We start from the raw sequence: 23872 nt of genomic DNA, 5'->3' as shown, positions 1-23872 counted from the left end.
GGAAACCTGGCATTCCACTCTATTGGGGCATTGAGTCTTCATAGGACCAAAGGCTTTTCCTGTTGATGCCCCACAAGGCCATCCTCTGCTACATATGCAGCTGGAGCCATGCGTCCATTCATGTATATTCTTTGGTTGGTGGTTTAGTCCCTGAGAGCTCTGAGGTTCTGCTTCTTTGATATTATTGTTCTTTCTATAGGGTTATAAATCCCTTCAGCTTCTTCAGTCCTTTTTCTAAGTCCTCGACTGGGGACCCTGTGCTCAGTCGGACAGTCGGCTGCAAGTATACACCTCTGTATTTGTCAGGCTCTGGAATAGCCTCTCAGGCAATTGCTATATTAATCTCCTGTCAGCATACACTTCTTGGCATTAATAATAGTGTCTATATTTGTTGGCTGTGTATGAGATGAATCTCCAGGTGGGGCAGTCTCTGCTTCACACTTTGTCTTCATATTTTTCCCATGAGTATATTGTTCCCCCTTCTAAAGATGGACCAAAGCATCCACACTTTGGTCTTCTGTCCTCTTGAGCTTCATGTGGTCTATGAATTGTATCTTGGGTATTCCAAGCTTTGGGGCAAATATCTACTTATCAGTGAGTACATACCATGTGTGTTCTTTTGTGATTGTACTACCGCATTCAGGATCATATTTTCTAGTTCCATACATTTGCCTTAGTATTTCATGAAGTCAATGTTTTCAATAGCTGAGTAGTACTCCATTGTGTAAATGCATATATTTTCTGTATGCATTCCTCGGGTAGGACATCTGGGTTATTTCCAGTCTGGCTATTATAAATAAGGCTGTTATAAACATAGTAGAGCGTGTATCCTTGCTAGATGTTGGAGCATCTTTTGGGGATATACCCAGGAGTGGTATAGCTGGGTCCTCAGGAAATAATGTGTTTAATTTTCTGGAGAACCACCAGACTTATTTCCGGAGTGGTTGTACTAGATCACAGTCCCACCAGCAATGAAGGAGTGTTGCTCACGAGTATCTGCTGTCACCTGAGTTTTTGATCTTAGCCATTCTGACTAGTGTGAGGTGGGATATCAAGGTTGTTTCAATTTTCATTTCCCTGATGACTAAGGATTTTGAATATTTCTTTAGGTGCTCCTCAACCATTCAATATCCTTGAGTTGAGAATTATTTGTTTAGCTCCATTTAATTCTTTTTAAACAAAGATTATCATTGCAGCTCCAGTTTGTATCAATCCTTTCTGTATCCTTTAAAATAAGGGGAATTCAGGTGCTTATTTTTTGAAGTGCATCTTAAAATAATTGGTTAATTTTTATGGTGATTGAGTGCAGTGCCTTTCATATACTGGAAATAAACTTTAAACTTTATTATCAGCTATACTCACATCCATTGACTACTTAATATTTGTTAACTTTATTTGTTTTATTCATATTATTATGTGCTAATCCAAAGGGAAGCACAAACACATCTTCCTCTTCAGAACTTATAGGCCTATAAGTTTTGACATCCCAGTTAATTGCCCCCAAATTTAACAAGTACACAATTGATCAAAGTTCTGGTTATTATTAAAATAAAAGGATTAAAGTATTAAAAAGATAATCTATATTGTAAAATATTTAAATATTTTCCCATTTATTTATGAGATGTTGAAGTCTGTCTTTGTCAAGCATTTTTAAGATGAAAAGGTTTTATGACAAAGATGATTTGTTTTACTATATTCTATTTGTGGCAAAATTCTAAATTTTAAGAAATGTTTTATATATATAATGTGTTATTCAGAATATGCAAGAGAGATACTTTTTATTTCATATGGTAAATTTGCTTTTTAGACATTTTTCTTGTAATAATATTTTATAATGATGTATTTTGACCATATTTTTCCTTTCCCACCACCTCATAAAACCTATTTCTTGTGCTTTCTCCTGCTCTCTCTCTCTCTGTCTCTCTGCCTCTTCCAAAAAAAATCTTCAAAATGAAGATCAAAACAAATAAGTAAATCGCCAATGAATGAAAAAATGTCAAAATATCTAAAATTAACACAGAAATCCTTTTATGTTTTATGTTTTTTATCTTCAACTCAGCATGGGCTGCACATGAGTATAGTTGATATTGCCAGTGATGCAACACTGAGGGTGGGGGATTGACTTTTCCTTTTGCTAACAGGTACCAATTGTACATAATTTCTTGCTTAGCGGGTAGACCCTTGTTAGGTTAGGCTGTAACTCTATCTGACTTTACTTGTTTAGAACTGGCGCCTACTTCCGTTACCTCTGTGAGTTCATAAGACCTTCAGTCTTATGGAGTCTGGAAGACACAGTCTCCTTGTCTCCTCTTCTGCATAGAAACTCTAACTTTAAGGAATGTGGTTTGATGGGTCTCTTATTGTCTGGCCATTGTCAAGTTATGCATCTCTGTGTTTATTTCCATGTTTTGTAAGAAGAAAGTTATTTGCTGGAGTTTATGAAAGGCACTGATCAAATAGCAATAGTAATGAATCACCTCGGTTCATTGCTATACTATTTTATTAAAAACATTAGTATCTTTTCCTTTAAATGTATAACCTAATAATCCTCAGGTTTTAATTTCTGTTGCAATGCCAGGTATAGGATCCATCTCATGAAATGGCGTTTAAATACAATTTTAAAATGTTATTGGATACATGTGTACTCTTATTGTACCTTTATATCTTACAGTCAAGTTGCAATTATAGGTAAAATGAATTTAGCTGAGTAATAATAATTATTAACTATCTTCTGTGATAATTTGCAAATTACCTTCTAACACCATGAACACAAGTGAGCAGGGGTAAAGCAGCTAGTTAGGCAGTGACTTGACTTCTTTGTTTTTGATGATATGTAAGTGCTGCTTTTACTGACCTTTCTATGAGTTTGTCCAGAGCAATCTATTTTCTTGCAAAAGACTATGATAAGTAGAGGTTCCATGGGATCTCTCTGGCCAGTGACACATTCACAAAATCACAAGAATGGAGTTGAATACCTTTTTGAAACTGTCCTTTTGCAAATTGGTAATAATAATTTAATAAGAAATTTTAGTTTTTGTTCTTGTAGCAACAGAAAGTTATGTTTGCTCTAATCATTTATTGTATATGTCAAATCATGCAAAAAATTTCAGGTAGTCATACATTAGGAACTAAAATAACTTAAAATAACATTACAAACATTTTTTAAGGCATGAACAATTGTCAATTTTCACAACACAGAGCCACATAGCATAGCATAATTTCCTGGATATTGGATATATATATGCAGAATTGAAACTGATATTCTGTTTGGCTTCCAGTTTTAACTATATCATATAAATCTGCTACCACAATTGAAGATTTTACTTGGAACTATGTTTCTTCGATTATGAGATGCCTCCTTTTAGATTTTTTTTTAATTTTTTTTATTCGATATAATTTATATACATTTCAAATGATTTCCCCTTTTCTAGCCCCCCCCACTCCCCGAAAGTCCCGTAAGCCCCCTTCTCTTCCCCTGTCTTCCCACCCACCCCTTCCCACTTCCCCGTTCTGGTTTTGCCAAATACTGTTTCACTGAGTCTTTCCAGAACCAGGGGCCACTCCTCCTTTCTTCTTGTACCTATGTATATGACCACAGAGTTTAGGTACCTTCTTATTCAATCTGTTCTAGTTTTTCATTCATAGCACCAAAATATTACATATGATCTTCCCTTCCTTGAGAGATCCTTTCTTCCACAATAGCATTTTACTAGGTACCTAAACGCTGTGGTTATTTTTATTGTAATGTTCACATTGAAAGCTTTAAATTTAACATCTATATATAATGGACAACATATGGTATTTGTATTTTTGGGTCTGGATTGCTTCACCTAGAACTTTTTCCCCAAGTCCATCTGTTTTTTGCAAAGAGCTAAATAATGTTGCATTGTATAAATGCACTAGATTTTCATTGACTATCACTCAATGAATGACATTTCTAATTTCTGTTAATTATAACTAGAGCAGCAGTGCACATAGATAAGCAAGTATTCCTGTAGTAAGGTCTTTTGGGTACATATGTTCTAGAGCAATATAGACATTGATTGATTCCCAGATTCCTCAGGAAACTACACCTTGATTTTTATAGTGGCCAAACCAGTGTGCTCTACCACGAGTAATAAATTTTCTCTTTTCCCTGGTATTTATAGATTTTTATTTTCTTTTATTTGCTTTATTAATATTAAAATGTAAAGATTTAATTCTTTCACATAATCTTTTTTGTTAAGTTCTGACTTTATGTTAGGCATTACACCACATAAAGGATTTTTCAAGGATTGATCCTCTAACCACTTAAATAATAAGAACAATTAAAAAAAATATAAACATGGGCTTTTGCATCATAGAACTTAGAACTCTCTAATAAACATGTGCTAATCAATGAATACATATTAGTCAAGAATTCCCAAGTGAACATAAAGGTTCAACTGAGAAAGAAAAAGTGAGGGTAAATTTAGATTTCTTGTAAAGGAACATTTTGCTGAACCCAGGATGATGACCTAAGTCTGGACAAAAGCAAAGTAAAGAATAGCCTGGCCTCCTGAGGTATGGATCAAATATAAAATACAGACATTCATTTTTTAATTAGGAAAAATTTCAGGTCCCGAAACACTTAGATTATACTTGCTAAACTGCTGTTTTAAGGTTATAATCTTATTTTGTAATATAATAATAGTCCTGATTAATTGGTGTTCAGTGTTCCTGTTGTTGCAGATCTCTATGTTAGTAGCTAGCATATATCAGAAAGAGTGTTACATCATGCGATGTTTAACATGCTAGTTAGAAAAAGTTCATGAGAAATAATGACTGAAATTGAATTATTTATTTTTAAAGGAGTCATAAGGATATCTTCTAAAATGGATAGAGAGTTGCAAGATACATACTGTGTAATTCTTCAAGCCAAGGACATGCTTGGTCAGCCTGGAGCCTTGTCTGGAACAACGACCATATCAATTAAACTGTCAGATATTAATGACAACAAGCCAATATTCAAAGAAAGTAAGTAGGAAGTAACTTCCATTTTATGTCATGGGAATATGCAGCTTTAAATTACATAAAATAAATGTGCTATTTTTTATACAGTCAAATTGTTATAACGTGAAAACATCAGAGAAAAAGTAATATATATGCGCTTTATTACTTCATTGACAAATTCCCACAAGCTGATGACTTATGTATTGTTTTTAAAATCTTTAGTATGAGTTCACTAGGCTAAACACAAAATTGCCTAATTTCTTAAAACTCTTGCGCACAATCTACTTTATTGTTTTTTAGACTGCTGACATTGTTCCGTTGTCTGTGTAGATAGTGTTAGTCAGAGTTTCCTTAATGGCTGTTAGCTGGGGGTCAATCATACATCCAAGGTTGTCTGATAATTATTCCCTGACCACACATCTCAGCAGCATGTAGTAAACTAATATTTCTCACATTTATACATCTATGCAAAATATTTTTGCCGCTATTTTCACTTTTATGGTTTCACATGTTTATAGCAGAGAGCTAAATGAATCATGGTAAATCCTCTGTGTCGAGGACACCTTATTGGCAATTTAATTCTATCTGCAAATTTGATTCCTTTTGTTATTTCAAGAAACACATTCGGTAATTCACAGGGAATTGAGATGAACACCTTTTTGGAACTGTTCTTTTGTGTATCTATAATAATAATTTAAGAAGTAACTTTAGTTTTTGTTTTTGCAGGAAGACAAGGTTATGTTTGCTCTAATCATTTATTTATTTTGTATGTCAGATTATGAGAAATTTTCAGGTAGTCTTAGCATAGGAACAAAAATAGATTTACAAGTATTTTTTAATACATGAACAATTATCAATTATCATATAAAACACAGGAAGATGATAATAGTAGATATGTTCATTAACCATAGCATAATTTTGGACTTCAATTATAAAGATGAAGAAATGAAACTGTCATGCTGTCTGGCTTCCAGGTTTTGTTGTTGTTGCTGTTGCTTTTTTTTTTTTTTTGCTTTGTTTTGGTTTTGTTTATCAGTTTTTTAGAGACAGGGTTTCTCTGTGTAGCCCTGGCTGTCCTGGGACTCACTCTGTAGACCAGGCTGGCCTTGAACGCAGAAATCTGTCTGCCTCTGCCTCCCAAGTGCTGGGATTAAAGGCATGTACCATGCCTTTAATTAAAGGCTGGCTTTCAGTTTTAATAGATTTTATTATTTTGTTAAACTATTTTTATTATGTCTCTTTTGTTTATTTTTTGCTGTTATTGTTTTGTTGTGTTTATATATTTTTAAGGTGTGGTCTCCCTCTTTAGGGTCCAATTTTTCCCAACTCATGTCAATTCTTCTGTCTCAGTTTTCCAAGTACAGAGAAGAATCATGAGATTATAGCATCTGGTAAAACTCTTTCAATTGCCTGTGCTTCTGATGCCTATCTTTCACATTCCTCAGAGCTGTTTCCTTTTTCAGTTCTCTCTATATAGTAGCACATGCATTGACAGGATGGCAATTTACCTAGTTGATTATGCATCTTGGCCAATCAATTTATGTGGAAAGGTTAAACTTTTACCCTTGCCATTACTTATGGGTTTTAGTGGATTGATAGTTATAGTAGTTTTCAATATGTAAGCATATACAAAACTTTCCTTCTCTAATGATGATAGAAATAATACTATTCAGCCAATACTTGCCAATCATAGAAGTATTATATTATTTAGTCTAACAAAAGAGTGTTATATACTTAATAATGACACTGGTCAGCAATTTAAAAAGACAGATATAGTATATATAACACTGGTGGTTTTAGACTAAAATGGAATTTCTTTCTTCATATATGCTTCACCATTTTAAGATGTGGTATATTTTGAAAAGTCTATGCTATAGTCTTACCTTTCCCTTGAAGTTCTTATGCTGAGGTGTTTTTCATCCCAATTAATAACAGATACAATTATCATAGTTCTCATGCAGAAATCTTATTATCTGGGAAGACTGAAAACAATCTTATTGAATTAATCAAGTCAAACACTATACTGCATGTAAAATTGATTCATTTCACAGTATACTGAGCCAAATATCCTTCAAGTGTAATTTCTTACTTTGTCTGAATTGATGATTAATACAAGTTTCATGATAGTTTTTAACAACCATTATTCAGACATAACACACAGAAATACACACACATCAAACACATGCACATCATATCATACCACACACATACATACACAAACACATACACACTCACACACACACATACAAAACATACATACACATACACATTCACATATACATATAGAGACACACATGTTTCACACACATATACAGATGAATACTTAAAACCCAGACATGTAGGTGTACACCTCATTATCATCTGAAATTGGAAAATAATTTGGTTGAAAGATTTTAGCCATTTGTTTTCATATTTTATTTCTTACACCAAACTTGAATAGTCTTAGGATTCTCTTGATTCAGCCTTTAAAATGCTTAAGAGCTTCCCACTACTTCAGTTCTGTCATTGTTTTACATCAGTGCTTCACCTCTCCTCTCATCACAATGTGTTCTCATCTAATTTTTGTACTTATATCATTGATCTGCATTTCTGTACTCCACATAGCTTTAGTGAAATTGTTAGATGCACAGCAGATATCCTCACCACAGTGTTTAATCTCATGGAAAACATTCAAGTCCATGGTACAGACTAATTTCAAGTAATGATTAAAAACGATCTGTCTTTATTGCCCCTCCATGACATAAATCAAACTCTACCATTTATCCTCTGCTCTGTTCTTAGACCACTCAAAAAAAGACTTTGATTTTTTTATTCGATATAATTTATTTACATTTCAAATGATTTCCCTTTTCTAGCCCCCCCACTCCCCGAAAGTCCCGTAAGCCCCCTTCTCTTCCCCTGTCCTCCCACCCACCCCTTCCCACTTTCCCGTTCTGTTTTTGCCGAATACTGTTTCACTGAGTCTTTCCAGAACCAGGGGCCACTCCTCCTTTCTTCTTGTACCTCATTTGATGTGTGGATTATGTTTTGGGTATTCCAGTTTTCTAGGTTAATATCCACTTATTAGTGAGTGCATACCATGATTCACCTTTTGAGTCTGGGTTACCTCACTTAGTATGATATTCTCTAGCTCCATCCATTTGCCTAAGAATTTCATGAATTCATTGTTTCTAATGGCTGAATAGTACTCCATTGTGTAGATATACAACATTTTTTGCATCCACTCTTCTGTTGAGGGATACCTGGGTTCTTTCCAGCATCTGGCAATTATAAATAGGGCTGCTATGAACATAGTAGAACATGTATCCTTGTTACATGGTGGGGAGTCTTACTTTTTGATAATCTAGTATTTTATTTCCTAAAATATCACTAATTTCAGTTTATATCCCAAAGTCTCTTCAACTATGAATGCATCTTATATTAGCAAAAGTGTAAAACAATCCCGCTACAGTATTATCTTCCCACTTACATATATCATGGTTATTACCTGCTTCCTTTTTAAGGCCATAAACTAAAGTAGAATATATATACATATCATTTTTTGTATTATCAGAAAACTTTAGAACTTGACTTTGAAAGGAGTCTATGTTGAAACAACATTAAAAAATTAAAGGCAAACTGCATAGAAAAAAGTGTTGAAGGAAATACTTCGATTATTTCTAGTTTTGAAAAGAGTAGTTTAATATAAACTAAATCATATGTAAGTCCAAAGATTCATATTTGTATCATTTTTATGACTTTTTTTAGATGTATGTGTCTGACTACACCATATTGAAATATGTCAAAAGATAACATTCACCCCTAGAACATGGGTTGCAGATATTTGTACAGCACCTGAGATATGATGGGTGCAGGGAATAGAACTTGGAGCCTCTGAAGTGTTATCAGTGCTATTAACCATTGATCCATTACTCAATTCCCATAAATTACTTTGAAATGTATGATAGCAAGTCACTGTTTTACTTTCTGTAATCACACATGAAATTCTAGGGTACAGACTGTTACTTTTGCTCTAAAAATAAAGTGGTAGAATATCAGTAATATTTTGCTAGTATTTCTTTGAGGTTTAAAACAATACAAAACTTCCAAAGAAAATTTGTGAAATGATCTGAGGAATGTCATAAAAGAATTAATATCTCTTTAACTGATTTCATTGTATGATTTTTTTTAATTGAGTATCTTCTTTATTTACATTGCCAATGGCAAAACCCTTCACAATTTCTCCCCTCCCAAAAGCCCCCATCTCCAAAGATTCCCAACCCCTCCTCCCACCCCTTGCTTCCACATATATGCCCACTACCTGACACACTCCCATCCCCCACCCCTGGCCATTTCCCTTTGTTGGGCCCTCTATTGAGCCCCCACCTAACCAAAGACCTCTCATCCCACTGATGCCCAACAAGGCATTCCTCTGTCACATTTTTGGCTGGAACCATGTGTACCCCTTGGTTGATGGTTCAGTCCCTGGGAGTCTTGGGGTGTCTGGGTGTCCAAAGTCATTGTTCTTCCCGTGGGGCTGTAAAACCCTTAAACTCCTCCAGACTACCCTCCATATCCTCTGTTGGGGACACCAAGACCAGTCCAATAGTTGGTTGCTAGTTTCTGCCTCTGTATTTGTAGGACTCTGGAAGGGCCCCTCTGGAGACAACCATGGCATGCTCCTTTGGGTACATGCTTCTTGTCGTAGTGTTGGGATTTGCTGAGTCTTTATAGGATGAATCTTTTTGATTTTACAAATTACCATGTTTAAAATTTTAATATGAAAATATATTTCTGTATTTCAGCATATACTATGAATAAAGGTAAATATATTCATTAGTTTTATATGTACAAATCTAAGAGAGACAGAAATATTAAGATATAAAAATGGTAGCTAGCAAAATAATTATGGTTTTTTCTAGAGTCTCCAAATAATGCAATATGCTAAAATTGAAAGTTTCATATGTTAAAAATTTATCCAATATATCTGCAATGTTGCTTGTAAAGGTTTCTACCGCTTCACTGTATCTGAATCTGCACCCAGTGGAACATCTATAGGGAAAATTATGGCATATGATGATGACATAGAAGAGAATGCAGAGATGGAGTACAGCCTTGAAGATGATGATTCAAAAATATTTGACATAATTATTGACAGTGAGACCCAAGAAGGGATAGTTATACTTAAAAAGGTATATACATTTAAATTATTTATTTTAATGAGTGGCACAAAATCTAAACAAAAACACATAACTTTTTTGGTTACTGGCTATATTTTGCTTTACTAATAATTTAACTGAATAGATCATGAAATGTAGCTTGGAAATGCAATTAATTTAGAAAGGAGTAATGTAGTTTTATAAAGTACCTTTTAATTTGCATGTTCAAATTTAAAAGGATTTTAAGTGAAGAATTATTTGGAAAAAATACCTTTACTAATAAGACATTAATTCTCAATTTTCTAAAATATTTAAGCTCATAAATTTATAATTTTATTACTGAAGTAAATTTCAGTTATTTATAAAAAGCATATAGTAGAGTTTTAAGTAAGTTCTAGTTGTGATCCCTGTGTGGTGAGTATAGGAGATGAATTTGTGTATATTAAAATCAATCCTAGATTAAAAGAATTGAGACACGACTAAGTTAATGTTTTTTTTTTTTTAAAGTTAAGCCTTGTTTCACTGTAATTATTTCTTCTCAACATACTGCATTTATTTGTAGCAAGTTGATTTTGAGCACCAGAGTCACTATGGCATTAGAGCTAAAGTTAAAAACTGCCATGTTGATGAAGAGCTTGCACCGGCTCACGTTAACGCCTCCACAACCTACATTAAAGTTCAAGTCGAGGATGAAGATGAACCTCCTGTTTTCCTCTTACCGTATTACATATTTGAAATTCCTGAAGGAAAACCTCATGGAACAATCGTAGGGACAGTTTCTGCCATAGACCCAGATCGAAGACAATCTCCTATGAGGTAAGTCTTTAGATATGAACATTAACATTTTGTTAATTAAGGAATAAGAAGTCTGACTGAAATAGTGTTTATTGAACATATAAAATATAAGACATTGTAAACTATATTTCTCAATGTAGTACTTATCAGGTTTGTATCAATGGAATAAATAAATAAGCTTAAATAGTCTAAATGTTTATCATTGAAAATGTCAAGGTGGAAAATATGTAATGGGAAATACTGAATTAAAATTCAGCATAATACCCGTGTGTGTGTGTGTGTGTGTGCATGCACTCACAAATGTGTGTGTATACATATGGACTTGCTCATGGTAGATGTGTTTGGAAGACAAATAATAACTTCTGGGGAATTGTTCTTTTCCAATGTGGGCCCCCAAGATATTACTGTAGAGGGTAATAATTAATAAAGAGTACTACCCACCAGGCCTCTTCACCTAGTCCTGGGGGGTCTTGCTCAGGTCAGAGCTCACTGTTGCTGCAGATCCAACCTTTCTCAGCTAGCTCTCACAGCATCCCAGTTGTGTTTCTTCTTTGCCATAGACTCTGTAAATGGCCCCTGCTCCCACTCTATACTCAAACACCTGGTAAAGCATGACTCTTAAGTTTAAATAGTTAACAATATACATATACATACCTCTCAATTACACAATGCCATTTTACAATGATAAAGTCTTATCCCAATTTTTCTAACCTCTACAAACCACCAGAAATACATCTCAAGCCATCTGGATATCCATGTCTCCTCTGCTCTGCTTGTTTCATCCACTGTGCCTTTTTCTACCCACCCCCACTTCCATGAGCTCCTTCTCCTCTCTCCCCTCCAATCACTGGCTTTTCTCTGGCACAATGTGAATGGATAGGAAATATCTTGCAATATTTTATAGTCAGATTTTCAGTTTGGTGACAAAAGTCTTAAACAACTGACCTATTTTGCTATCCCCTCTAAAACTTTAACTAGGGAATAGGTATGAGGGGATAGGAAATCTTGATTATACCACTTCAGACTACAAAGTATGGCATTCCATAGTTCACTTATATGAATAATATTCAATTAAAATTACTTTTAAAAATTCAATTTTTCTAGGAATTAAAGAAATAAAGTGACTTAAGAAAATGGATGCAATAAATTTCTGTTATTGAGAAACAAATATTTTGTATTTATTTATTTATTTATTTTCTTTTTTATTCGATATAATTTTTATTTACATTTCAAATAATAACCCCTTCTTTGCCCCCCCCCCCACTCCCTGAAAGTCCCATAAGCTCCCTTCCCTTCCCCTGTTGTCCCACCCACCACTTCCCACTTCTCTGTTCTGGTTTGGCCCTATACTGCTACACTGAGTCTTTCCAGAACAAGGGGCCACTGCTCCAATCTTCTTGTACCTCATTTGATGTGTGGATTATGTTTTGGGTATTGCAGTTTTCTAGGTTAATATCCACTTATAAGTGAGTGCATACCATGATTGATCTTTTGAGACTGGGTTACCTTACTTAGTATGATGTTCTCCAGCTCCATCCATTTGCCTAAGAATTTCATGAATTCATTTTTTTCTAATGGCTGAATAGTACTCCATTGTGTATATATACCACATTTTTTGCATCCATTCTTCTGTTGAGGGATACCTGGGTTCTTTCCAGCTTCTGGCTATTATAAATAGGGTGGCTATGAACATAGTGGAGCATGTATCTTTATCACATGCTGGGGAATCCTCTGGGTATATGCCCAGGAAAGGTATAGCAGGATCTTCCGGAAGTGAGGTACCCAGTTTTCTAAGGAATGGCCAGAATGATTTCCAGAGTGGTTGTACCAATTTGCAACCCCACCAGCAGTGGAGGACTGTTCTTCTTTCTCAACATCCTCTCCAACACCTGCTGTCTCCTGAATTTTTAATCTTAGCCATTCCTAATGGTGTGAGGTGAAGTCTCAGGGTTGTTTTGATTAGCATTTCCCTAATGACTAATGAAATTGAGCATTTTTTTTTAAATCTTTTTTTTTTGGATTTGTTTTTTTCCGAGACAGGGTTTCTCTGTGTAGCCCTGGCTGTCCTGGAACTCACTCTGTAGACCAGGCTGGCCTTGAACTCAGAAATCTGCCTGCCTCTGCCTCCCAGAGTGCTGGGATTACAGGCGTGCACCACCACCGCCTGGCAGTTGAGCGTTTTTTAAGATGCTTCTCCACCATCCAAAGTTCTTCAGGTGAAAATTCTTTGTTTAACTCTGTACTCCATTTTTTTAGGGTTATTTGGTTTTCTGGGGTCTAACTTCTTGAGTTCTTTGTATATATTGGATATTAGCCCTCTATCTGATGTAGGGTTGGTGAAGATCTTTTCCCAATTTGTAGGTTGCCAATTTGTCCTTTTGATGGTGTCCTTTGCCTTACAAAAACTTTGTAATTTTATCAGGTCCCATTTGTCAATTCTTGATCTTAGAGCATGCTCTATTGGTGATCTGTTCAGAAACTTTCCCCCTTTACCGATGTCCTCAAGGGTTTTCCCCAGTTTCTTTTCTATTAGCTTCTAGTGTCTGGCTTTATGTGGAGGTCCTTGATCCATGTGGAGTTGAGCTTAGTACAAGGAGACAAGGATGGATCAATTCCCATTCTTCTGCATGCTGACCTCCAGTTGAACCAGCTCCATTTGTTGAAAAGGCTATATTTTTTTCCATTGGATGTTTTCAGCCCCTTTGTCGAGGATCAAGTGGCCACAGGTGTGTGGGTTCATTTCTGGATCTTCAATCCTGTTCCATTGATCCTCCTGCCTGTCACTGTACCAAGACCATGCAGTTTTTAACACTATTGCTCTGTAGTATTGCTTGAGGTCAGGGATACTGATTCCCCCAGAATTTCTTTTGTTGTTGAGAATAGTTTTAGCTATACTGGGTTTTTGTTATTCCAGATGAATTTGAGAATTGCTCTTTCTAACTCTATGAAGTATTGATTTGGGACTTTGATGGGCATTGCATTGAATTTGTATATTGCTTTTGGCAAAATGGCCATTTTAACTATATTAATCCTGCCGATCTATGAGCATGGGAGATTTTTCCATTTTCTGAGGTCTTCTTCCATTTCCTTCTTCAGAGTCTTGAAGCTCTTGTCATACAGATCTTTCACATGTTTGTTAATAGTCACCCCAAGGTACTTTATACTGTTTGTGGCTATTGTGAAGGGTGCCATTTCCCTAATTTCTTTCTCAGACTGCTTATCCTTTGAGTATAGGAAGGCTACTGATTTGCTTGACTTGATTTTATAACCTGCCAATTTACTGAAGTTGTTTATCAGCTGTAGGAGTTCTCTAGTGGATTATTTTAGGGCACTTAGGTAGACTATCATATCATCTGCAAATAATGATAGTTTGACTTCTTCCTTTCTAATTTGTATCCCTTTGAGCTCCTTATGTTGTCTAATTAACCAAGCTAGTACCTCAAGTATAATGTTGAAAAGAGAAGGAGAAAGGGGTCAGACCTGTCTAGTACCTGATTTTAGTGGGATTGCTTCAAGTTTCCCTCCATTTAGTTTGATGATGGCTACCAGTTTGCTGTATATTACTTTTACTATGTTTAATTATGGGCCTTGATTTCCTGTTCTTATCAAGACTTTAAGCATGAAAGGATGCTGATTTTTGTCAAATGCTTTTTCAGCATCTAAGGAAATGACCATGTTTTTTTTTTTTTCTTTGAGTTTGTTTATGTATGGGATTGCATTGATGAATTTCCATATAATGAACCAACCCTGCATCCCTGGGATAAAGCCTACTTGATCATGGTGGATGATCGTTTTGATGTGTTCTTGGATTCGGTTGGCAAGAATTTTATTGAGTATTTTTGCATCGATGTTCATAAGGGAAATTGGTCTGAAGTTCTCTTTCTTTGTTGGATCTTTGTGTGGTTTTGATATGCGTGTAATTGTGGCTTCATAGAAGGAATTGGGTAGTGTTCCTTCTGTTTCTATTTTGTGGATTAGTTTGAAGAGTATTGGTGTTAGGTCTTCTTTGAAGGTCTGACAGAATTCTGCACTGAAACCATCTGGTCCTGTGCTTCTTTTGTTTGGAAAACTATCTATGTACCCTTCTATTTCTTTAAGGGTAATGGGACTGTTTAGATGATCTATTTGGTCTTGATTTAATTTTGGTGTTTGGTATCTGTCTAGGAAATTTTCCATTTCCTCCAGATTCTCCAGTTGTGTTGAGTATAGGCTTTTGTAGTAGGATCTGATGATTCTTTGGATTTCCTCAGTTTCTGTTGTTATATCCCCCTTTTCATTTCTAATTTTGTTAATTTGGATACTTTCTCTTTGCCCTTTGGTCAGTCTGGCTAAGGGTTTATCTATCTTGTTAATTTTCTCCAAGAACTAGCTCCTGGATTTGTTGATTCTTTGTTTGGTTCTCTTTGTTTCCACTTGATTGATTTCAGCCCTGAGTTTGATGATTTCCTGTCTTCTACTCCTCCTAGGCGAATTAGCTTCTTATTGTTCCAGGGCTTTCAATTGTTCTGTTAGTCTTCTAGTGTATGCTCTCTCGAATTTTCTTTTTGGAGGGACTCAAAGCTATGAGTTTTCCTCTTAGCACTGCTTTCATTGTGTGTCCCAAAGATTTGGGTATGTTGTGCCTCCATTTTCATTAAATTCTAAAAAGTCTCTGATTTCTTTCTTTATTTCTTCTTTGGCCAAGGTGTTATTGAGTAGAGCATTGTTCACCCTCCATGTGTATGTGGGCTTTCTGGTTTTTTTGTTGCTATTGAAAACCACTCTTACTCCATAGTGATCTGATAAGAGGCATGGTGTTAGTTCGATCTTCTTATACTTTTTGAGGTCTGTCTTGTGACCAATTATATGATCAGTTTTGGAGAAGGTACCATGAAGTGCTGAGAAAAAGGTATATTCTTTTGCTTTAGGGTGAAATGTTCTATAAATATCAGTCAAATGCAATTGGTCCAAAGCTTCAATGAATTTTACTGTGTCCCTGTTTAGTTTCTGTTTTCCTGATCAGTCCATTGAGGAGAGTGGAGTGTTGAAGTCACCCACAATTATTGTGTTAGGTGCAATGTGTGCTTTGAGCTTTAGTAAAATTTCTTTTACGAATGAGGGTGCCCTTGCATTTGGCGTATAGATGTTCAGAATTGAAAGTTCTTCTTGGTGGATTTTTCCTTTGACCAGCAAGAAGTGTCCTTCTGTGTCTCTTTTGATGACTTTAGGTTGAAATTCAATTTTATCTGCTATTAGAATGGCTACTCAAGCTCGTTTCCTGGGACCATTGGCTTGTAAAATTGTCGTCCAGCCTTTTACTCTAAGGTAGTTTATGCAGCAAAATATAGGGAATTGTTTCCTTAGCCAGTCTGTTAGTCTATGTCTTTTTATTGATGAATTGAGTTCATTGATGTTAAGAGAAATTAAGGAATAGTGATTATTACTTCCTGTCATTTTTGATGTTAATTTTATATTTGAGTGGTTATCTTCTTTTTGGTTTGATGAAAGAAGCTAACTATTTTGGTTTTTTCCAGGTTGTCGTTTCCCTCCTTGTATTGGAATTTTCCTCCTATTATTCTTTGTAGAGCTTGGTTTGTGGAAAGATATTGTGTAAATTTGGTTTTGTCATGGAATAGCTTGGTTTCTCCATCTATGGTGATTGAGTGTTTTGCTTGGTATAGTAGTCTTGGCTGACATTTGTGTTCTCTTAGAGTCTGCATGAGATCTGCCCAAGATCTTCTATCTTTCATGGACTCTGGTGAGAAGTCTGGTGTGATTCTGATGGGTCTTCCTTTATATGTTACTTGGCCTTTTTCTCTTACTTCCTTTAATATTCTTCTTTGTTTAGTGCATTTGGGGTTTTGATTATTATGTGACAGAGGTATTTCTGCTCAGGTCCAGTCTGTTTAGAGTTCTGTAGGCTTCTTGTATATTTATGGGCATCTCTCTCTTTAAGTTGGGAAATTTTCTTCCATGATTTTGTGGAAGATATTTGGTGGCCCTTTCATTTGTAAATCTTCACTCTCATCTATACCAATAATCCTTAGGTTTGGTCTTCTCATTGTGTCCTGGATTTCTTCGATGTTCTGGGATACAAGCTTTTTGCATTTTGCATTTTCTTTGACTCTTGAGTCAATGGTTTCTATGGTATCTTCCGCATCTGAGATTCTTTCTTCCATCTCTTGTATTCTTTTGTTGATATTTGCATCTATGGCCCCTGATTTCTTCTCAAGGTTTTCTATCTCCAAAGTTGTCTCCCTTTGTGATTTCTTAGTTGTTTCTACTTCTGTTTTTAGATCCAGGATGATTTTTCTCAGTTCCATCATTTGTTTGTTTGTGTTTTCCTTTAATTCTTTAAGAGATTTTTGTGTTTCCTGTTTTATGACTTCTGCCTGTTGACTCAAGATATCCTGCATTTCTTTAAGTTTTTTTTTATTTTATTTATTTATTTTTTATTTATTTTTTTATTTTTTTGCGTTTCTTCTTCTTCATTGGCTTCTATTTCTTGAGCCTTATTCTCCTGAATTTCTTTAAATCATTTTTGTGTTTCCATTATAAGGGTTTCTAGCTTATTCATGTTCCCCTGTATTTCTTTAACAGATTAATTTATGTCCTTTTTGTGTTCTTCTAGTAGCATCATGACCAGTGATTTTAAATCCAAATCTTGTTTTTCTGGTGTGTTGGCATAACCAGGACTTGCTGATGTTGGAGAATTTGGTTCAGATGCTGCCATATTGCCTAGATTTCTTTTAGTGGTGTTCCTGCATTTGCCCTTTGCTATCTTGTTCTTTTGTATTAGTTGTTCTTGTCTATGGCTGGTGTTTGAGCCTCCTGTGAGGCTCTATGGCTATTTCTGCAACACTGGATGGCTGAGTTTCTCCTGTCGCAGATTGCTGATGTGCTGTCCTCCTTTTGGGTGCCCTTGTAGCCCTAGTGTGCCTTGCCCCATATTCTGTCTGTTAACCATATGGTGCCCTTTTGCTCCTTCAGAGAGTACTGATGGTGTATCCTTTGGGACCTTTTCCGAGTGATGATCACTCTGCTGGGCAGCAGATCTCCCAGCTGGGTTGATGCACACAAGGCTAGCCTAGCTGCTCAGGACCCAAGGCTAGGAAAAAGCCTGGCAGGCCAAGGTCTGTGGAAAGTTCTTCTCGGGCTATGAGTGTTAACTGGTTCTGTCATGTGGCCAGGATGGTGGCGTGCATATGCTCCCTGAAAGTGCTGGGAGAATCTGCTGGGCTAACAACCTCCTGGCTGGGTTGACACACAGATAGCCCACTGAGCAACCCAGGTCTTGGAGGCAGTCCAGGGCCTGTTGGGCCTAGACCCCTACTATGTTAGCTTTGGGCTATGATTGTTAGGTGGCTTTGCCTGCTAGAACTTTCTGGCATCCTGTCACCAAAATGGAGGCATGCAACGGGCCAGGCAAACAACCTCCTGATGTATTGGCACACCGATGGCCACCCAAACAGCCCAGGGCCAGGGCGCAGGCCAACGCCTGTTGGGCTTAGACTCCAGCAATGTTGGCCTCGGATTATGTTTGTGTACCTCACGCTGTCTGATCTCTCTGGCATCTGAGAACCAAGATGGAAGTGAGTCTCTTGTAACTGACTGGCAGGAGGCAGATTCTGATGTGGCTTCTGTGAGGTGAAAGGTGCTATAAATCTGCTGCCACCTGCAGCCCGGCTGACCAGCAATGGTCAGTGGTAGTGGGTGCAGGGTCTGCCTGGACCCTGTCACCTTGGTTCCACTGCTGATGGCCCTTCCTCTGGACCAGCCGCAGCTGCTGTTGCCTCTATATTTCGTATTTATTAAAAAATATAATGGGTAGTTTTTAGTTGTGATGTTGTGGTTGATTTGCCAAGATAGAAAGTATAATCTATGGATATAAAATCCAATATTTTACTTATTTTCTTTCACTTATTTTCCTTATCCACCAACTTTTCACAGCCCACTATCCAGAGAACTAGGACATCTTGTACATATTGATTTAGGTGCTGAGAACTCTTTTACTCTTTGGAGGCAGAGCTTAGACCCAGAAGCAGTATTTTTGTGGTGTTTAGAAAAAATTAATATATTATTTCCTCAAAAACAAGCTCTTTCCTTAGGATGTTGCTTTAATAAGGCATGCTTAATGACTAAATTGTAATTATCCCTTAATTGCGAGCAAGGTTAGGATTTATTTTATTCACAAGTCCAATAAAACCTACCATTAGAAATTCTGGATAGTGTTTCTACACTTTAAACACTTAATTTCATGATTTGCACAATAACGTGTGATTATAAGTAACTTATCACAAGGGATTAATAAAAAAAATTGTTGCACTTATAAAACTGCATGAAATCTTCTTACGAAGACATTTATCTGCTTTATCTGTACCAAGTCTTGTCTTCAAACACATGTTGCATGATAACACCCACCTTTTTTTTTTTTTTTTAAAGAATAGGATATTGTTGGGACAGTGTTAGAGTAGAAATAAAAGCAAGGCAAAACCATTAGTACAAATGGACATTAGTATAATACATTACAAATGTACATTAGTGGATATTAGTACAAAATGTCTGTAGACCTGTAAGATTTCTTAGGTACACAGGGAAAAGACTGCCATGTTCCATGTACTCAGATATTGGCCATGGGAAAGTTAGAATTCTCAGGACTCCAGAAGTCAAAGAAGGCAAAGGCTTGCTCTCCAGGACAGATTTGAAAGAAATAACTGTACAGCATGAGAGTATACTTTTAGATGAGATTATATTTCTATGAACTGACTTATTATATTCTGTATCATATATATGATATATATATATATATAATGTAATACCAATGTATACATATATATATATATATATATATATATATATATTTCTATTACATTAAAACTTCAATGAAGAATTGTATAATTTTATAACACTTTTCATTTATTATTTCTAAAGAAAGAAATCATCATTGTAATAATGTCACGCACAGTCCTGAGTACATAAGATCTTGTCAAGGAAGAAAATTTGCATCTGAGCAATGAATTCTACAGACTCAATTGTTCCACGGTGGCTTCCCTAAAATAGTTTGTGATCAATACTTGCAATGTATATGGTTTATAGTGTATATTCTATACTTAATCCTGTATACTAGGGCTAAAGGATAAAGTATTTAGAAGTAGGTATGTGGGTCAAAGTGGACAAACAGCATTTTTGCCATGCTGATGATGAGATGATTAACTTCATTTCCTAGTAGAAAGAAAGTTCATGCCCATGAAAAATTGTACCATAATCTTCAGAAATAACATACTGTGACATTCTCAGGTTTGCAGTCATGTATATATATATATATATATATATATATATGATAACTCCCATATTATCATATATGTTTATACATATTATACATACATACATAATATATATTTATACATACATATATATATATATATATATATGTGTGTGTGTGTGTGTGTGTGTATAAATCCATAGTAGTTTTGGGGTTTGGTGACTATTTATAGGATGAATCTGCAGGTAGGAAAGTATCTGAGCAGCCTTTCATTCATTCCCCAAAACTACTCTGGATGACAAGAAGTGCATACCGAAAGAAGCCTATTATGGTTGTCTTTTCTAGGGGCTCTGCCAGAGCTTTACAGAGGTGTATATTAGTAGCCAACCATTGAACCTAGCTCGTGGTTTACAATGGAGGAGTTGGAAGGCAGACTGGAGGAGTGCAGGGGGGTGATGGGGGATGTTGCAGACCCATGTGAATAACGATTATGTTACCAGACACCCCAGGACTCCCAGGAATTAAGCCATCAACCAAGGGGTACACATGGTTCCAGCCAAAGAGTGGCAAAGGAATGCCTTGTCAGGCATCAGTAGGAGGAGAGGTCGTTGGTCCTGTATAGGCTCAATAGAGGCCCTAGTGTGGGGAAATCAATCGAGGTCGTGGGAAAGGTTTGGGTGGAGGAGCATATTCTTGGAGGCAATGTGTGGGAGGAAGGATTGGGGGTTTTCTGGGAGGGGGGAACCGGGAAGAGATATAAGCTTTGAAATGTAAATGAGGAATATATTGAATAAAAAATAAAATTAAAAAAAACATGAAAAGACTCTAGTAGAAAAATTATCAGACAGTGAACTAATCAAGTGATCAAGTATGTATACAATCAGTGTTAGCAGGACAGGGTCAGTGTCATATGTAATTAGTATGATAGTGTGAAAAAAGGAATATTTTTCATTATTCTTGCCAAGATTGTATAAATATTATTTTCAGGACTGATTATTGTTTCATAACCAATTGGTGTGATCCTACCTGAGGAAATTACTTTTCCAACCTCAGTATTTTTTTTAGAAACCTGCAATAATTTCTGTTTGATTGAAACCTTGCCTTTTTCTCATCGACTTTAGTGTGCATATAGTTATTTTCCTCTTTAATCTCATGTTTAAGTAGTCATGCTGATGACACTGCATTGTTGTAGCTTCTGACATTATTAGAAAAAAAAATGTCACAAAAATCTGCCTGATTCTATTACTCCTTCAATCTTTCAGCCCTATCTCAAGCAGTATGCCATTAGCAATAGGTGTGGAATAGTTTTTCCAGTGCAATATTCATTGGGACTTGGTTCCACAATTCTGGGATTCAATTGGTTGTGATTTTCTGTAAAAGTCTATGTGTATTGCAAAGAGAAGTTTCTTTGATGAGGAGTCAAAACTATACATATCTGTGGTTACCATAACAATGAGTTTGTTAGAACACATAAGGGTTCAGTAGCAGGGCCTATATTTTGGTAGTAACCAACAGCTCTCTAATTGTACCTAAGATCCATTCAACATGAGGAAAATTATGTATTACCCTAGAATACTAGGCAACTACTCAATGCTTCTGAAGTTATGAATCTTGGAGAAGAACTTACAACGACCAATTTTTTTGGGGGGGGAATTTTTTTTTTGAGACAGGGTTTCTCTGTATAGCCCTGGCTGTCCTGGAACTCACTCTGTAGACCAGGCTGGCTTCAAACTCAGAAATCTGCCTGCCTCTCCCTCCCAGAGTGCTGGAATTACAGGCGTGTGCCACCACCATCCATCTTACAACAACCAATTTATTAAACCTACATAATCACTAATTCTATGTTGTTTTGTTTGTTTTTTCCTGGTCTAAATTTCCTGTGCAATCTGGATCAATTTATTTGGTCTTAACTGTTTTTCCAAAATTTTATCTAATGCTTATTTTGCTATTAAGAAAACATTTATCTCAAACTTCTAATGAGATTTATTTGCAATGGTGTTTTACTTACAGGTGAAGGATTAGATGTGAAATGCAAAATAGCAACCATTAAAGTACCATTTAATTCTATAGTAATCTGTTTAATCAGAAATACACCCACTTATAGATATTTAAGTAAAATATGTCAAAATACTTAGCACTGAATGAATCTAAAATTGAACTCTAGTCTAAAGTATCTTCCTCTCTAATTCATATTTTAAAATTCTCTTGGATATCAAACCTCAAATTAGGATACATTTTTAGAAAATTTTTAAATTAAATATAAAATATTCTTATCCCTGCCACATAATTATAGCAAATCTAAAATTCATTTGTGGAAAGTCTTCAAGTATGTGTTCATACAAAGATAAGAACTAAACCCCAGGTATTATGCCTCTTTGTTATTATTAATCATTCACAAGAAGATAAAACATGCTGGGTACTTTAAAGGATTATTTTGTTGTAAATTTGAGAAGATTATTTCAGACTATTTCATGAAAGAACATGAAACCCAGTTACTTTCCAAGAAAACTAAATGAAATCCATCATCAGTATATTTAATCCAAATGAACAAATAGTAGATATAAATGATTTTTACTATTTGAAGTTTATCTCCCAAAAGAATTACTTATCAGTATGTGTCAACTTTTGCTGACCAAGGCAGACCTGTATACTGCCAGAATGGGGCAAATTCTATCCAATGCAGTAGATAACATTATTTTAGTTTTCTTATACACAAATATAAGAAAAGACACATCAAAACTAAGAAAACATGTAGATAAAAGTCAGTAACCACATTTTAAATAGTGTCAGGGCATCCACTTCCCATAGCCATCTTAGGCAGACCAATTTAAAGACAATTTTCTGACACATAGTACAGATTATATCATGGAAAGCACAAAAGCAAGGCTGAAGACCATATCCAGATCCCTGGTACACTGCAGAAAGCACTTAGCATATGTTTTCACTAAATTGTGATCTATAGCAATTATTTGACATACAACAAGAATAAATATGCCTTATAAATTAAATTTAAATGTATAACATTGAACACACAGAATCATGTTGAAGAATAATCTATGAAACAAAATGCATCTGTGAAAAAATGCCCTCAACCATTTTTCCTGGAGTGTCTTTCAAGGTCCCCAAGGTGGTGTTTAACATGCACTTTTTTGAATATGTTCCAACAGTATGTAATGTAATGAAATTTATTTTTTTGCAAATATTATAAACATATTTAATTTAAACACTTATAGATTAGTATATTTTTAGTGATTGAACTTATTCATTGAAAGAAATGTTCATTGTATAGAATAGAGACTAATAAGAAAAGAGGACTGAGCAAAGAACTTCCATTTGAAACAGATCCAATAACGGTTGACAGTCACATATTTCAATCCTAACCTATTTGTACTTTATATGAAACATGATTTTTGCAATTCTTTTGACCAAGTCAAAATTCTCTCATGATATGTGTAGGAGAGTCATCTATTTGTATTTATAATACTTCTCTCCAAAATATTTTTAATTTTGTGTTTCACAAAACTATGCTAGGTGGTGGTGACACACACCTTTAATCCCAGCACTTGGGAGGCAGAGGAAGGCAGATTTCTGAGTTCGAGGACAGCCTGGTCTACAGAGATAGCTGGGACTATACAGAGAAACCTGGTCTCAAAAAAACAGAAAAAAAAAACCTATTTATATTAATATTAGAGGTTATAATGTAACTACAATATTTGTCCCTTTCCTT

General features: G+C 35.5%; 1 protein-coding gene across 1 annotated transcript in view; it reads left to right on the top strand.

Annotated features, from left to right (window-relative positions):
- Nucleotides 1-23872, top strand: part of Cdh19 (cadherin 19) — a 119951-nt gene that overhangs the window by 63771 nt on the left and 32308 nt on the right. The window contains exons 5-7 of the mRNA XM_052201029.1: nucleotides 4831-4995; nucleotides 9958-10142; nucleotides 10672-10925. Of these exons, the coding sequence (XP_052056989.1) occupies nucleotides 4831-4995; nucleotides 9958-10142; nucleotides 10672-10925 (604 nt within the window). The remainder of the gene's footprint in view (nucleotides 1-4830; nucleotides 4996-9957; nucleotides 10143-10671; nucleotides 10926-23872) is intronic.

Source organism: Apodemus sylvaticus, chromosome 12 (assembly GCF_947179515.1).
Source record: "Apodemus sylvaticus chromosome 12, mApoSyl1.1, whole genome shotgun sequence".
NCBI classification, from domain to species: Eukaryota; Metazoa; Chordata; class Mammalia; order Rodentia; family Muridae; genus Apodemus; species Apodemus sylvaticus.
This window is presented reverse-complemented; position numbering and strand designations above follow the sequence as displayed.